The 16775-nt window shown below is 42.0% G+C and overlaps 2 protein-coding genes across 2 annotated transcripts; one reads left to right on the forward strand and one right to left on the reverse strand.

The window, feature by feature from the left end:
• The first annotated feature begins 2631 nt into the window (after positions 1 to 2631).
• kcnv2a (potassium channel, subfamily V, member 2a) lies at positions 2632 to 8163 on the forward strand. The gene is made up of 9 exons (XM_019256921.2): positions 2632 to 2713; positions 3317 to 3454; positions 3727 to 3905; positions 4008 to 4179; positions 4743 to 4934; positions 5831 to 6085; positions 6169 to 6285; positions 6409 to 6534; positions 7454 to 8163. Exons 1-9 carry the CDS (start codon positions 2708 to 2710, stop codon positions 7730 to 7732), a joined length of 1464 nt encoding a protein of 487 aa, XP_019112466.2. The 5' UTR covers positions 2632 to 2707; the 3' UTR covers positions 7733 to 8163.
• A 108-nt stretch (positions 8164 to 8271) lies between these two features.
• pum3 (pumilio RNA-binding family member 3) lies at positions 8272 to 16465 on the reverse strand. Its single transcript, XM_010750768.3, has 18 exons — positions 16214 to 16465; positions 15203 to 15270; positions 14917 to 15123; positions 14346 to 14532; positions 14053 to 14128; positions 13707 to 13800; positions 13224 to 13290; positions 12851 to 13025; positions 12608 to 12711; positions 12297 to 12375; positions 12018 to 12116; positions 11569 to 11622; positions 11308 to 11388; positions 10652 to 10794; positions 10302 to 10524; positions 10111 to 10198; positions 9626 to 9716; positions 8272 to 9345 (listed from the first exon to the last, which is right to left on the reverse strand). Exons 2-18 carry the CDS (start codon positions 15267 to 15269, stop codon positions 9216 to 9218), a joined length of 1965 nt encoding a protein of 654 aa, XP_010749070.3. The 5' UTR covers position 15270; positions 16214 to 16465; the 3' UTR covers positions 8272 to 9215.
• Between the last annotated feature and the right edge of the window lie 310 nt (positions 16466 to 16775).

Consider the following 16775-nt stretch of genomic DNA (forward strand, 5'->3'; position numbering starts at 1 on the left):
TACAGCCTACTGTCTTTCTATTGTGTATGTGTTTGGGGGGTCAGGGGCTGCATTCCAGTAGTAAAACAAGTACTGAGAACCTTTTTACTAAGTAAGTACTAAAACAATCTAAAATATCTTTGTGCCTGATGGAGCCCTTGTGGTTAGTATTATTATATATGACATTATTAGACTGCATGGATATGGAAATAGTATTTCAGTGGTGAAGTTAGTTTGTTGTACTGTTATCTATCAGCAGGTAGTTTCATCAGTGGTTCCCAACCTACAGGTTGTCACATTATAAACCTGAGGTCTGTGTGGATGACCTCTGAAACATGACTAAACATGTTTAATAACTAACTTTAATATTTAAAAATGTGTTTGCTTAGCTTATTTATGTAAAATCTGTCAAGTAACGACAGCTGTCGTTAGCTAGTGACTACAGCTACCAGATAAATGTAATGGAGTTAAAAGTACAGAATTTTCTCCAAACTCAGGATCAATAAAAGTACCTTATAGTTGTAGAGTACTTGAATAAATGTACTTTTCACCCATACACAAAGCCAGGTCCACAAAGAAATGTTTTCTCAGTTTGGTGTTGAAGAGCTTGACTTGTGTCCAGCACCTCTGGGATGAACTGGAAGGCCAGACCTGATCAGCGTTGGAACTCACTGATGCTCTTGGTTCTGGAACCTCCTGCAGCCTGGTGACAACAAAGAAAATGAGTGTTCAGGTGTCCACATTTTGTCCCTATAGTGTCATTTGTTTTGCTGCTTTAGATCTTCAGTGTGGTGACATTTTGTTAGTGCTTCTCTTCAAGGAAATCTTGTAACTCAACTTGACAAAACACAATTATGGCTCCAGCGATTTCACTTGGACTTGAGCCTGTTGACTTGGAATGACCCAGAAACTTCAGAAATAAGAAGTGTGGTTGATTTTAGGAATGTTTTGTCAAACTGCTTCTTCAAGGTCAGTAATGAATTTTGACAAACTGTTTAATCTAGAAAAGGGGATCAGAAAAGGACGACTCAAAGGTCAGAAGGCAGTTTTAAACAAGTCTGTCTATTCCAAGTAGCAGATGGAGGGAGAAATAAAACATGAAACCTTTACATCCTCTGTGGATTCAGCACGCAGTTTAATCTGTGCAACAACTTAAAAACAAATCACTGCTCCTGACTCGTCACGGCTGGATCCCGTAAGCTGAGGGAGGAACAGGTGTTTGCCAAGTTAAGAAAGTGGGTTGCGAGGTTAGGAAGGCCGCTAAGTCGTTTTTATTTGGAACCAGTCCGGCTCTGTCTATTCATTATCCAGCAAAGATTAATCTCCACCTATCGGACTGCTTCAGTTATCAGTGGGACAAACTGGACAAACACACACTTGGATTAAGGCAGATGTCAGATGTGAAGGTCTAAAATACAAAGACTCTGGCAGTCTGGCTGCATATTTAAAATATTCATGTTTTTACACTGAAAGCATTAAATTAAATTAAACAAATTATACCTAAATATATTTCACATCAGGTGAAATACAGGTTTTACAGTATTGTTTTATATAAACGATATGCAGATAGTCTGTTCATCATGGGGAAAATGTCAATGCTTTCAACACGATCTCTGTAAATTTTGAATTTACAAATGATTACATTATTTATGTTTGAAAAAGCACAAACCTGTGCACTCAACCAAGACGTTTAAAGGAATTAAACATAACTTGATAATCAAACAAACCTCTTCTTTAATATGTATAAACTGAAATTTACGACTGATGGAATACTTTAATAGGAGTTCTGTAAAAATGTTCCCATTGACACCTTCCAGCTGCTAAACTTTATAGCTGTAAAGTTTGGTTCTAGCAGTCAGTCCAGTGCACCTCATCCTGGACTGAAATTGACATTAAACTAACAAAAGGATAATGTGTTACAGTTTCAGCTGATGCTTCCGTTTATGACCTTTTCTTGTTTATTGTATCTAAGTTGGGTATGTAGTCCCCTTGCCAATACATTCCCATCAAACTGTACTGTGTGTGTAGTGTGAATCTTACTTGCTCAGCTAAAATGTTGAATAGAGGGTGCCATAGTTTAAATTACTTATAACATATAACATTGTCTATATTGGCACAATTTAGCTGGAAGCAGCCTCACAGTCCTCTGACTTAATTTATGATGTCAGTTTTGTAAAGTTATGAGATGTTGGAATCAGTGGGAGGAGAGAGAGATCAAGACATGCATAAGAGGATAATAGTATTTAAAACTTTAAGCACCCAGATCATCTCAGCCAGCTGCATTAGATGATGACAGTCACTTCCCACCTCATTACTCTGTGTGTGTGTGTGTGTGTGTGTGTGTGTGTGTGTGTGTGTGTGTGTGTGTGTGTGTGTGTGTGTGTCAGCTGTGTGTACGTTGACCTGATCTGAATTTGTGTGAAAACATTTTCCGACCTTGCATGTATGTTTACTCATTCATGCTCTCGTCATGTATGTGTGTGTGTGTTCACAAGATGCCAGCTGTGTGTGTGGTGAGTGAGTGGTAGATGGTGTTTGTTGCTGGGATGTTTCTCCCTGCAGGGTCATTATTTTTAGTTTTTGTTCAGCGGTGAACATGTTGACCAGACTCAGAGTCCGTAGCCGGAGTTTGTTCCCCAGCTACAAGCCCGGCAACCGGACTAAGGAAGTGAAAGAACCGGATGACTACTTGGACTTCAGCAACACCTTTGTTAAGCCATGGAGCTCCATGCAGGTCAGGACTTTTTATCTATTCACAGTTTTTGTTGCTGTTGCAGTCAACTGCTCTTGCAGGATTTTGTTTTGTTCTGAGAGTAAATATCACAGATTTGAACACATTTCAACTCTCCAGATTTAAATTTTCTCTCCTTTTCTTCATCATATTTCTCAGGATGTTTCTATTTCATACTCAGTTCACATATTCCCAGTTAATCTCAGCTGCTCGGCTTAGTTTGATCACTTCTTTATGTTGTCTGATTAATATTGAATGCAGGTTTCTTGAAGTGGAGTTGTATGATGTACTCAGTATAGTCCGTGTGTTAGGTGGTCAGCTCACCTCCAGGCTGGAGAAGCAGTCAGGGATCCAGAACACAAGCAGAGCTATGCACTGACGGGGTCAACATACATTAAAAAAGTCTGTTTAACTGTGTGCTTTGTTAAAAATCTTTTTTGGCACTAACCGTAAAACCTCCAACTGCACTGTCCTCTGTTTAACACTGAAAACCAGCAGTTTGGATCAAGCTTCCTGTTTGTCTAAAGATTTTAAAAGATGGTGCATGGAACTATTATTTTAAACTTCTGAATTTACCAACATGAGGTTTCTGTGTTGTTTGTGAAGGATCTGGGCAGAGACATCTATGATATTTATGCCGAGTATGAAAATGAAGAGGAGGAGGATCGGTTGCCGGTGTCTCCCTCCCGTCTGCTGCTCTCTCCAACCAAACACTATGTTCTCAACATCAACGTTGGAGGAACGGTAACTCTACTCAACGTCTACCACAAACATCCTGCTTGACAAAGAAAACCAGACCAAAGCAAAGTAACAGCAGCTGGATAAACTTTATATTCTTTAATCAATAAGAATATCAAAACATAATTAGATTTTTATTAACTGGAGATAAGTCTGAATATAATTCTGTAGTTTGAGCTGGTTGATGACATCAGCATTTTAATCAAAAGGCAAACTTTCTAGTGTTCATTTAAATTCTTTTTCCACTATAATATATGTCACTGTACTCTCTTCTGCAGGTGTACCACTTGCCCTACAGGTTAGCTGTCAGGTATCCAAAGACAAGGATCGGACGGTTGGCCATTTACAGCGACCACAGCAGGAAGTTGGACCTGTGTGATGACTACATCGTCCAGAGCAACGAGTTCTTCTTTGACCGGGACCCTAAAATCTTCCACAACATCTTCAACTTTTACAGGTGAAATACAAATATGTATACAAATAGTCATACAAGAAAGTAGAGTGAGACAATTGAGAGACAATCTGGACCCTGTTCTCCTGTCTCTGTCCTCTCCACCAGAACTGGAGTGCTGTGCATTAAAGACGAGCTGTGTCCTCGCAACTTCCTGGAGGAGATAAACTACTGGGGCGTCAGGATCAAAAACAGTCGACGCTGCTGCCGCATCTCCTTCGAAGAGAGGCAGGACGAGCTGAACGAGCAGCTGAAAATACAAAGACAGCTGATAGCAGAGGTGGGTTACACATCTCTGAATCAGTCAGTTCCTGTTAACTCTGGATAATCTGCAGGACACACTGGAGGCCCTAATCTTTGTGAACTTTATAATGAATTAGTATTTTGTGGCACTGATTATTACTTTTCTTCCCTCCAGGCTTCACATGTTTAAAATGAAAATGTCAAGAACTTCATCACCTCATTGGTTCATTGGTTGAACCAGTGAAGCGCTTTATGTGTTTGTTTTTTTTTTATCTTCACCTGTGGGAATTTGTTTGTAATCTGCTGGCAGTCTGTCTGACCTACATTATAAACCCAGCTCCGCTCCACCATCTTGACAGATGGAGGGTGGAAAATAAGCTTTTTCTTGGCACAGATTTGGACAGATGTTTCCATCACAGAGATCCCACGCCGAAGCGGTTTGTCGTGCCAGTTTCTTCCCTGTTGTGTATTCTTGACATTTAGTTAGTTTTGTTTTACATTTATATATTCGGACATATATATTTACTTTTTATGAATTACTGTTTTGCGTCACACTTAATGGGTGTTCTGTTATAAAAGTTACGTATTACATCTGTCCAGGTGGAGATGGAGGAGAACGAGGCGTTGTTCCATGGCATGGCCTTCGGGCCAACCCGAAGAAAGATCTGGAACCTGATGGAGAAGCCGTTCTCCTCGGTCACTGCCAAGCTGATGGGGGTCGCCTCATCCATCTTTGTGCTGGTCTCGCTGGTTGCCATGACGCTCAACACTGTAGAGGAGATGCAGTACAAGGTGTGTGTACCACCTGTCAGTGGGCGGGATATATTAGGCGGCACAAGAACATTTTGTCTTCAAAGTTGATCTGATAGATGGAAGGAAAGCAGTGAACCAGCAAGAGGGCCAGGTGAGGAGTGAAAGATAGTTGGTTCTGACAGAAATGTGTCAGAACACTCGATCCGTTACACTTAGTAACATGTGGAGCTGCATAGCCACAAACCAGTCAGTGTGCCCATGCTGATGGCGCCAGCAATGGGCATCAAAACAGGACCACAGAGCAATGGAAGAGGGTGACCTGGTTTGATAACACACATGGCTGGCTGCCAGTGTGTGCATCACTTATAGCACCATGATGCACTATGGGAAGAAGCTGATGGAGGCAGTGTGATGCTGTGGAACCTTGGGTCCTGCCTTCATAAAGATGTTACCCTAACATGTACCACCTACTGTATCTAAGCATTGTTGCAGACCATGTACACCCTTCATGGAAACGGTAGCATAATGTGCCATGGCACATTATGGTTCAGGAATGGTTTGAGGAACAAGGTCAAGGTGTTGACTTGGACTCCAGATTCTCCAGATCTAAATCAAATCACACATTTGTGCGATGTGTTGGACAAACAAGTTCGATCAGTGGAGGCCACATCTCGCAACTTCCATAACTTTAAAGGAACTGCTGCTAACGTCTTGGTGCAACACCTTCAGAAGTCTAGTGCAGTCAGTGCCTCAACGGGTCAGGGCTGTTTTGGCAGTATCAAGTACTCTTAACAAACTACTAATAGGCAGAATCATGCACAAACACTCAATGGTCCTTTAATGTCATTGGGAAAGAGCATTCTGATTCAATATATTTGAATACAGGAGTAAGATCTCAAGCAAACAGAACTATTTTAGATTATTTTCTTTTCTAGACGGCGTCGGGCCAGCTCAGCGGCAGATTCTACGGCGAGTACGTGGAGACATTATGCATCGCCTTCTTCACCCTGGAGTACCTGCTGCGCCTGGTGTCCACCCCCGACCTCAAGTGCTTTGGACGCAGCATGCTGAACACCGTTGACTTGATCGCCATCCTGCCGCACTACCTGCAGATGATCCTGGAGTGCTTCGAGGACGAGGACATGCACCTGCACTCGGGGGACATCGAGACTGTCGGACGCGTCGGAAAGGTAAAAGAAGGGGCTAATGGGAAATATGATGAAGAGATTATTAGATGTGTCTCTCTTAGATTTATTCTTGTTTTCCTCTGTAGGTGGGTCAGGTTCTGAGGATCATGCGTCTGATGCGAATCTTCAGGATCTTGAAGCTGGCTCGTCACTCAACAGGCCTCAGAGCCTTCGGCTTCACACTGAGACAGTGCTACCAGCAGGTCTACAACTTCTAATAAGCCAGTTATAGGATTGAAAAAACAGAGGACTAACTTTTTTAGATTTTCAGCATGGCCTATATGTACAGATACATATTAGACTCATGAATGTGTGTGTGTGTGCAGGTGGGCTGTTTACTCCTCTTCATCGGCATGGGAATCTTCATGTTTTCAGCCATGGTGTACACTGTGGAGCATGACGCGTACAACACCAACTTCACCTCCATGCCGCAGGCGTGGTGGTGGGCCGCTGTGAGTGGACAAATGCATAAATGTGTACTCAAACAAGCCGCCAGTCAGCTTCCTTTCTATCTCATACTGTGCAAACATTAAGGCAAAATTAGGCCACCGCCATCTGGTGCCGGTGAAAAATGTACACAACAGTGATGTGTGGGGTTGGTGCAGTGGTATTTAAGTTCAGCCTACACACCTGCTGACTCACAGCGGCCATTCCGACATGAAATAGTAGGTCAGGTGTTTCCAATGATACTATTTAAGGTTCCGTGCGCCACAGCAGTACCCTGACTCTGTCTGACCTGAATGGAATGAAAACTTTAATTAGTATCACTGGTAACACCCAATTTCATGTCAAAATGGCTGCTGTGAATAAGGTCTGTCAACACCAAATGACTCGTTAACTTATCAGGAAAAATGAACACTTCAACATACATCAGAAACCTCAAAAACAAGAACAGAAACCATCTCTGGACATGTTAACATGTCGATGATACAGATCCCAGAATTCTGAGCGTGGAAAACCCTCCTTAAACACCTACACTGTTAAAAATACAGATTACATTGTGTTTCCTGTGACTGCTTCACCCTATGTTTCTCTATTACAGCTGTGTCTCCTGTGAATCTCTCTTACATATATAGGAAATTTGAATCCAGCAGAAGAATGGTGGACTCCACCACCAGCGAAGAATAGTACAATACAGAGAGTTAATTACAGATTATAAATACACTGAATGAATTTTGCTGAAAAAATGTCAGCCAGAAATGACATAAAATGTGATATATTATAACTTTCTGTTTTTAAATTTGTTTGAAAAGCACTGAGGAAAAAAACTCCCAAAGTAAATTCCTTCCCTACGTCCATGTTTGAGTACCACGAGTCTATGTCTGATTGTTAATTCTTCATATTTGCTATTTTCTGGTTTTTGTCCTTCAGGTGAGCATTTCCACAGTGGGTTATGGCGACATGTTCCCTGAGACCAACCTGGGCCGTCTCTTCGCCTTTGCCTGCATCTCCTTTGGCGTCATCCTCAACGGCATGCCCATCTCCATCCTCTACAACAAGTTCTCTGACTATTACACCACGCTCAAGTCCCACGAGTACACCGCCGTCGCCAAGGCCCGTGGGAAGGTGCACTTCGCCAAGAGGGCCGCAAAGAGGTTGGCCGAATGCTGCGAGGACGTCGTTCAGCTGAGGACTGCCCGCCTGATGTGAGCCATGTTGTAGATTTTCAAACCTGACACACTCTGTGACAGCCCATTAGATGCTGGGATGAGGATAGATAGGATAGGAGTCACGCTGGTCAAACTGCCTGGACTTCCGATCCAAGGTCAAAAACGTATTCTTCCTTAAGGGACATCTGTCTGTCCATCCTCTATACATGTTTATTCCTGTTAAACCTATCCCAGCATGCATTGGGACAAAGGTATGTGAATCTACATACATCTCTGCTAAAGTGGTCTGTACCTCCATCCACACTTGATCCATTAGTCTCTAAAGCTCACAAGTAATCCAGGCCCGATGGAAATCATAAGTTAAAGAGTCGACATCTGGATGATGTTTATCTGCCCCACGCATCGCTCTCTCTCTAATAATAAACCTATGTCTCTTTATCACGTCATCATAAAGCTGTGCAGCTCTTATTTTCCAGTCATCAGAGCCCTCACTGTCAAACACAGTATGTTGTTAGTTCTCAGTGAACAGATTACTGAGAAACTGCTGAAGCCATTTAAAAAGTACGAGTTACAATAAAGTCCTCATAATAATCTTTATTCTTCTTAGCTGATACAATTCTCTCTCACAAGGTACAAAATATTACAAAAAAAATCTGAAGCAGGATGGAACAGTTACTCAGGACTGACTGGAACAAGTCACTGATTTGAAGATTTCTGTCTCTGTTTTGACCAACAGGGACTCACACAGAAATCTGAAAACCATCTGCATGGATTGAAATCATAAAGAGGACGGCGATGTGTTCTGTGATTTGGGCAAGCAGACCCTGTAAAGCGCCTTTGTTTGTATCCCATAAATCCTCAAACAGTTTTTTCCTCATTTACCTCAACTGCAGGCCTTTGTTCTCAAATGTTCTTGTGTTATATGTTAGTAAGAAGTCTCTCGTTTATGATCTGCTCTATTTTCATTTGCAGTAGATGCAAAAAGCTCAACATTTGCATGTTTACGTGTTGTCTTAATAACTTAATCAGTTTTCTTCTCTGACAATCATCCTGTTAAATTTTATTCAGCAGTTTTTATTCTGCATGAAGCCGTGGTCTCACACTTCCTGCAGATGTTTCGCTTTCAGCAGCTCAAAGAGCGCAGTTCTTATTTTACCAGCTGAGCATTTATTGATGGTTTATTGAAGTTATTAATTTAAGGATTCATGTTTTGTAAAAGCCCACCAGAAGCGTCTGTGTGCTTTAACCTTGTTTTCACGTAGCATCACTTTGTCCTCCAAACACTAATTTTATTTTTAACACATAGAACTGTCAACACTTCCACACAAACTTGCATCCATTTTTCCATCAGGGACTGAAGGTTACAGGCTGTATCCACTTCCTGAAAATGTTCCCATCTGCAGCTTCACATACTCGCAGTCTTGTAGGCGTTTTGTGGAGAAAGGCTGGACTGCTGCACAGTAAGTGATGCGTTTGACATCACCGGTTTGTTTGAAATAAAAAAAACAAAAAAAAAAACGTCTCTACTTGTTCAGATTCTCCAGCAGGATTTCAGCTCCTTTGTTGTTGCTCATGCTGCTGAGCTCTGACTTGATGGACTCCAGCGCTGTCTTCACCTCAGCAGCCACAGACTTGTCACAGCTGTTCAGGAGGCTGCACACAACAACAGACAGATTTGTACAGAGAACTAAATATTTATTTGGATTTTTTGAGCCTGGCAGGTTAAATTAATTAATTTATATCAGCTCATAGTCAGCAGCCTACACTGATCTGGTGATGATGACAGCAAGTTTCTGTTCCATCTGTTATTGTTTACTGTGTGACAGTAATGTTGGTGTTGAATTATTGAAAAAAGGTAACCTCTACCTCAAAGCCTGACTGGAGCTCTATGTTTTAATATTGTGTGTGTGTGTGTGTGTGTGTGTACACTGACCTGCAGAGCACCATGGCTCCTCTGTTGACTTTGATCCAGCTCTTCAGGTTGTCTGTTCCCACTGTGTCCACCAGTATCCTGCCGAACCGCTCTGAGGGGGCAAGTGAAGCCGACATGAACGGGGAGAAGGACAAAGAGGGAGAGAGAGGAGGACAAAGAAAAAACTGAAGTTATTCAGATTTTTTAAACTTTGTTGTCTTTGTCTTAAAAACTTCAATGGTTTCAATGCAATTTGATGGAAGTTGGGCCACATCAACACAGCAGTCGGCGCCCTTGTGTGGTCATTGAATCATTTTACACGGTCACGCATCTCTCCGGAAAACTGATGGAATGATTTTAGAAAAGGGACAGCAGTAATTTAAAGTTGTTGTCATCTGAAATAAATGAGCTCAAACATGTAAAACACCTCAGTGAACACAAAATCACCACAACATCAGCTAGCACATTGTAGCGTAAAACACACTAAGTCCTGTGTGTTTGTTTACCTTCTTTGCCAGCCTCTGCTAGTGTCATGTCCTGCTCTATGAGCCATTTCAGCACCAGGTGTCCTGCTGGATGCTCGGCCATGTGAAGCTGCAGCAGAAAAAAAGTTCAAACGAGACGCCCAACAGTCAACCACTTCAGAAGAAACTGACCTCAAATCACATTCATAATCTTGTTCACTTTCACGCCGTACCTGTCCACTGATCCCTCCTGGTAACAACTCCTGATTGGCCAGCTGAGCCACAGCCGTCATGGCGGGCTGCAGGTCCCCGCACGCTGATGCCAAGATGTCACTGACTGTGACGCTGGTCGCCTTGTCTGTCACCATGGTGGCGGCGTTGTCACGGAGATACTCCAGCAGTGGTGGGGAGACGACTTCTAGCAGCTCCTTCCTCCGAAGCGCCATGTCCTTTTTACTGATGAGAGGGAGAAACAGGAGCGACGTCACCGCGGTTCATTCTGAGCCTCGTTCATTCTTTTTAGCTACAACAGGATTTTTGCGGAAGATCAAGACAAACACATGCACACACAGACAGCTGTTACCTGTGTGCGTTTCCGTCTCCTTGCTCCAGCACCTTGATGATCTCCGGCAGCAGGTGAGCAGGGTCTCTGGGGCTTAGCAGGTACAACAAAACCTTTTTACCGTATTTATTGCCGATGACTTCCTCCAGAGATGTCAGGATCTCCTGAACAGGTGAGACGCAGGATAGACAAGAGTCTTAGACACTTTTCTCACACCATCAAATTGATGATCATAACCCACTCATCATCCTCATGTTTGATTTTTGGGAAAACTGCAGTTACTGTTTAAATACTCAGGATTTTCACTGAGTCTCATTGAGCATTGAGGAGTTGGGTAACACTAAGTGTTATGAGGTTATTGTCTCTTTGTTTTGTTTTTTTTAGTTTTGTTTTTTTTAATTGTTTCTCTTCATGCATGTGTGTGTATTTGTAGATTTTTTGTAACACAAAGTCAGGAATATATTTTATTTATCTATAAAGTATCAGGTATATCCAAACAAGATGCAAGGAGGCTTGGGGTGGGAGTTTATATGAATATAGAATATGTATTTCTATGACTTATGTTTAAATGTTTTGCCTTACTTTTCTTTTTTTTTCATTTTGGTTTGCAAATTCGAAATAAACACTTTAATCAAATCAATCAAAAGCATCTTCAGACGACATGACGTCAGACTTACTGAGAGCACGGCCTGTTTGACCAGCTTGGTGTCGTCCACACAGTCGAACATGGCCAGAAGAACCAGGTAACCGAACTCCCCCTGTGGACACATTCAGTCAGTCACACAAGTTCAAATGGTCTGAAAACAAGTCAACTAATGAAGTCTGGAGCTCAGATATTTCTACACACATTTCCTCTGATCTGAACACTAACACAAACCCAAAAACATCCACACAGCCTGGTTCTATGACTGAATGATGGAGCAGCACTGAGAACTCACCGTGGCAAACTTCACCATGTACGTCTTCATAGTTTTGATGATGACTTTTCTGTCCTGAAACACGAAAACAAAGACACCAGACATTTATTTCATTTCATGCTTTTGAAAGGCGAAATGTTTTGAGGTAATACAGAGACATGTATATTCAAGAACTTTCTGGCTCGAATAAACTGCTGACAGCACTATCCACACTTCATACCTGCCATACCACTTTGGCTCTGTAGTACCTAGAGTGTGTCTTCATTTTACACTTTCCATGTTAGTACAGTGTGTCTATCCTTGACTTGTACCTTTGGATCATTCTATATTCCAAATAATTGTATGTTTGTATGTTTCATATTGCTTGAATGTGCCTGACAATAGATTGTTGGTAGATGATTGGTAGACTGTGTGTCTGGCTACAGCGGTGTCCTGTGTCTGTGCTGTGGTGTGTGTGTCTGCATCCACACCTTGGCTGACCCGTGCCACAGACAGTGCATTGCCACTCGTGCTCCGTCGTGTGTGTGAGCCATGTAGACGACCGACTCTCTGATGGACTCGATCATCTCCTGCTCACAAAGAGAGGGAGCGTGTTACAGTCAAAAACTCCGATATTTCTGCTGAGGTTTTTGCTTTCTTTTGTTTCATTTCACAGCACATTGAACTTTAAGATCATCACTGGTGAAATGTGCTGTGATAAAAATATGTTGTAGTTACAGAGCATTGTGTGAGGTCAAAGAGCTGCTCACCGTTCTCTGTTTGTCGGGCGCAAACTGGAAGAAGTCCAGAAAGACTTTGTGGACCAAAGAGTGTTTGATCACTTGTTCTCTGAAACACAACAGCAGCAGCAGCAACAGCATGGGTTAAATGTGAATGGAAAAATTAATATTCATTCAAATATTTAGTTAGAAGGGAAACTGGAAGATGAAGGGGAAAAAAGTAGATAAAATAAAGCTTCTTACATTTATTCATAAGTTATGTTTGTTAAGTTATTACTATCAAAAAATAGTAGAACAGTATGAGATAAGAATAATCAAGTTTTTTTGTCTTCTCGTCTTACTTCTGGGCCATGGGTGTGAGAATCTGCTTCATCTCGTCGAGGATGTTGTTCAGCTTGTCCGGGTTCCCCTCTGCAACTTTCTCAATGGTGTTACACACTGATGACTGAACACACACACACACACATCATATTTAACATTAGGAGAGAGTCGCACCATGACATGGACAAATATCATGGTCTAATAATGTTAAGAAGTGTTCGATGCATGTAGGGGGGTGTGTGTGTGTGTGTGTGTGTGTGTACCTTGCAGATGGTGAAGGTGTTCCCGTACAGCTCCTCAGTGAGCATGAGCCTCTGTGCGAGCACGGCTTTGTCGTTGTAGGCGTACTCGATGATGGACGAGGCGGCGGCGTGGCGAAGCATCGACTTCACGTGACCTTTAAATGTTTGCATCACAGCCGCCACCAGCTCCTTGTTCCTGTGGAGGAAATATGTCCACACACACACTGTTGAAACGACTGGACCAAACTAAAGATCAACAAGTCCTGAGAGCCTGATCTAATCTAATAAAACATACCTAATAAAAATAAAGAGAGCTGAACATGCAGATTGTGAGTTGCTGATTGGACATCTGCTAAAAGAGAGGAGAAGAAGAAACCAATCAGAGCGGACTCACCCGTACATCAGCAGCTTTTTCACCACGTGTCTGCCGTACTGCGACTTACATAAACCAATCACGTCATCTGTGAGAGACAACAAAGCGCAGACAGTTTATGTTTGGTAATTAGCTTCTGTACAAAAAAAAAACAAAAAAACAGGAAGTGGACTACAGAGTCAGCCGATGACGTGACCTGGATGTGAACGGTTCACCTCACTGACGAGCTTCCTGTTCACAAACAACTGATTCATTTAATTTAATAGCCGTCCACTGACGGATTCATTGGCTAATCATTGCAGCTCTAAGGTTTACTTTTCAGACTCATCCTGTCCTTTCACTTCTAGATCAGCTGAAAGTAAGACAGCAACTCTACACAGCGATGCTTGCACAGCTGCCAACTTGAACACTCGCGAGTGTACAACATGGGACTCACAGACAAACACACACACATAAACAGACGGTTCAAAAAGCAGCAGATGAAGAAAGCAAACTTCTGCTCACCTTTGAGCTCCTCAAACGTTTCCTGTCTCTGCTCGTGGCTGCCAAACTGGATGAAACACTGCAGCACTCTCACAGAGTCGTGAGCAAACGCCATCTGGAGGCAGGAGAGCAGTCAGGCACCGTTAGAACATCAACATCACCGCGATGTGTTCTCAACATTCAGACTTCTTTTTATTACGGGCTCTATGTTCCTAAATCTCAGCTGTTAACTTGCAAGTGGGATTAAAAACAAAGAAGCGCCACCTACAGGAACAGGTCACACACTGTTTGACCTTTTTTTCCCCCCAGTAACGCTCAGTCTGCCGTGTTTGCAGTAAATGGATGAAAAGGTAGAGAGTAGACTCACCTGTTTGATTTTCCCGCGGATCAAATCATGAAGCTCCTTCATCAGTTTCTTCTTCAAGTCACTGTCACAGTTTTTCCTGTTGACAAACACACAGCGTCATCTGAGCAGGCAGCAGAACAACAGGAATTTTAAAGACTGTCCATGTTTGCTCCTTGTGTGAGGAAGCTACGTATCCATCATGGACAACAGCAGATAGTCTAACTTTGGACAGCACTGCATCAACTGTTACCAGTACTCCCTGACAAACTCAGCTAGTTTTTTCTGTAGTATGTGTGTGTGTGTGTGTGTGTTACCTCCTGAGGTCTCCCCACACTCGTTTTGCCTGACAGATGATCTGGAACATGTCCTTCCTCTCTGCCTGCTGCCTGTTGTTCTTCAGGTCTTTCTTCCTCTGCTGTCTGTTCTTCTTCAGATCCTCCTTCGACAGCTCCTTCGACTTTGGCTTGAACTCGCCTTTCTTTGTCCTCTTAGCCACCGGACCTGATCACTCACACACACACACACACACACACACACACACACACACACACAAATAGAAATAAAAAAATATGTTTTGCCACCAGTGATCATTAAGAAAAGATTGAGGCTGAATGCGGGCAGTGGAAGAAGAGGCACTAAAAGGTGTACAGCGGAGCAACAGAGAAAGATAGAGTCACTGTTTTCCTTTAGTTAGATTGGCCAGGTAAACTTTACTATTCAAAAAAATGTAACTGATGAAATATTATTAATTATCTTATTGCCATTGGCTGAAAAGAAATCCCTATTGTGCATCCTTACTAACTAAATAACCAATCTGTGTGTGTTCTGTTACTTTAAGTTCAGCATCATGTGACATGTAGCACTTGGCAGCAGACCGTTTCTCACCTTCACCGCTGTCTTCTTCATTTTTCCCTTTAAAATGTGGCAGTTTCCTCTTCTGTGGTCCGTTCCCGGCTTTGGAGAAAGCAAACTTCTGTTGTTTTTTGTCACCATCTCCACCCTTCCACGGTCTGCCCTTCCTCTCTGTGTTGTTGTACGGTTTAAAGGGCTTTTTACCGCCTGGTTTTCCACCAAGTTTGGTCCCTATGGAATCTGGACAGAGCGAGACAGAGCGTCAGGCGTCATTGACGCGGATGGCGCACACAGCTGGTTAATGTTGATTAAAGCTTACCTTTTCCTTTCTGTGTGAGCTTCTTTCCACCTTTAGGGGAAAAGGGCTTTTTGGATTTCGCCTCCATCCTAACATGAAACAGAGCAGAAAGACAGACACACGAGTGATCAGAAATCTGGGCTCCAAAAATGTACACACCAAAAGTTTTGCGACGGTGGCTGAGCAGCAAGTCTACTTAAGCTGAAAGTGTCTGCAGCAATGAAACATTACAACATCATCAAACATCATGGTTTTACACTGCTGTACGCATCTTATACTTAAATATCTGAACAATTGCAGGAAAGTTTAACTTGTTTTTGTCTGAATGTTGGTACGAAGGGAGCTGGATTTCTATAGAACAAGACTGTTTCCACATTTGCAGAGCATCATTGTTGTATATACATATCATGTTGGGCTTCAGAAAGCAGACACAATTATGCATTTTGCATTATAGATTAACAACCCATACAAATATATAAATGTAAGACAAATGTAATGACTTTAAATGTGTGATGTTTAAGACATTAATCAGAATCAGAAATACTTTAATAATCCCGGGGAGAAATTATTTAAAGACCTGCAAGCAAGACATAAATATGCAGGTTATACACAAAACCTAAAACAGCAGTGAGTGTTAAAAGTACACGTAATCACGTACAATTTCTACATGATGCTATTTCTCTCTTCAGTGTATCCACGTCACGAGATTTTGACAAAATGAAAATGTAGTTCTTTTAATCCACTCCATCTGTCGGTTGTGCTTGTAACACAAATAACACAAATTATTTTGATACTTTTACTGGTAACAAGTCATTTAATTTCCCATTTTGATGCCGTACATGTCTTTATTTGGATTGTTGTGCTGTCGCTGCTTCTGCTGGTGTTAAACGTTCGGGTACTTCTTCAGCAGCTAGTTAGCTCATAGCATTAAAAAGACGAACGTCTGCAGATATTTTCACACTATCAATGGTGTACACGGACAGTTACCGCGAACAATAACAAAGTATAAAAGAGTTACAGTGTGTTACTCACGTGTTAGATGAACACACACGCCGCGTACTTCAGTCCCATGCGTTCTCTGACCGACACGGTTTACGGCACACAACGTCCAATCGAATACAACCTTCGCTGTCGTGAAACGTCGGTTGTTGCGACAACTCTTTGTCGCCGAAAAGTAGTAAAATGTGAACTTTGTAGTTTTTATATCGTTTAAATATTTCGCACCGCTCGACAGTCCTACAGTTTATCGATAACAATGTGAATCTTTATCGGCAGTTTCTGGCGTTTTCTGCGCGGTTTGTGTAGCGGCCATATTTGTTTACAAATGGCATTTAAAGGGATAGGCGTCATTACTGTACGTGGGACCATACCAAAGTCTTTATAATGTTATACTGTATACATTGTGTGGGACATACCACATTCAGGGGTTCGGAACCCAAAACTATTCATAACTTTTAAAATTCTTCAAGTGTAATTTTTTAATCTACTGAAATATCACAACAGTTTATCTTAATTACATAATTATATAGTTGTTAGAATGTGTACTGCATTTTTCTTAATTCAAAATGTCGAGATAAATGCAATGAAGCAAAAA

The sequence above is a fragment of the Larimichthys crocea genome, unplaced genomic scaffold (genome assembly GCF_000972845.2).
Source record: "Larimichthys crocea isolate SSNF unplaced genomic scaffold, L_crocea_2.0 scaffold537, whole genome shotgun sequence".
NCBI classification, from domain to species: domain Eukaryota; kingdom Metazoa; phylum Chordata; class Actinopteri; family Sciaenidae; genus Larimichthys; species Larimichthys crocea.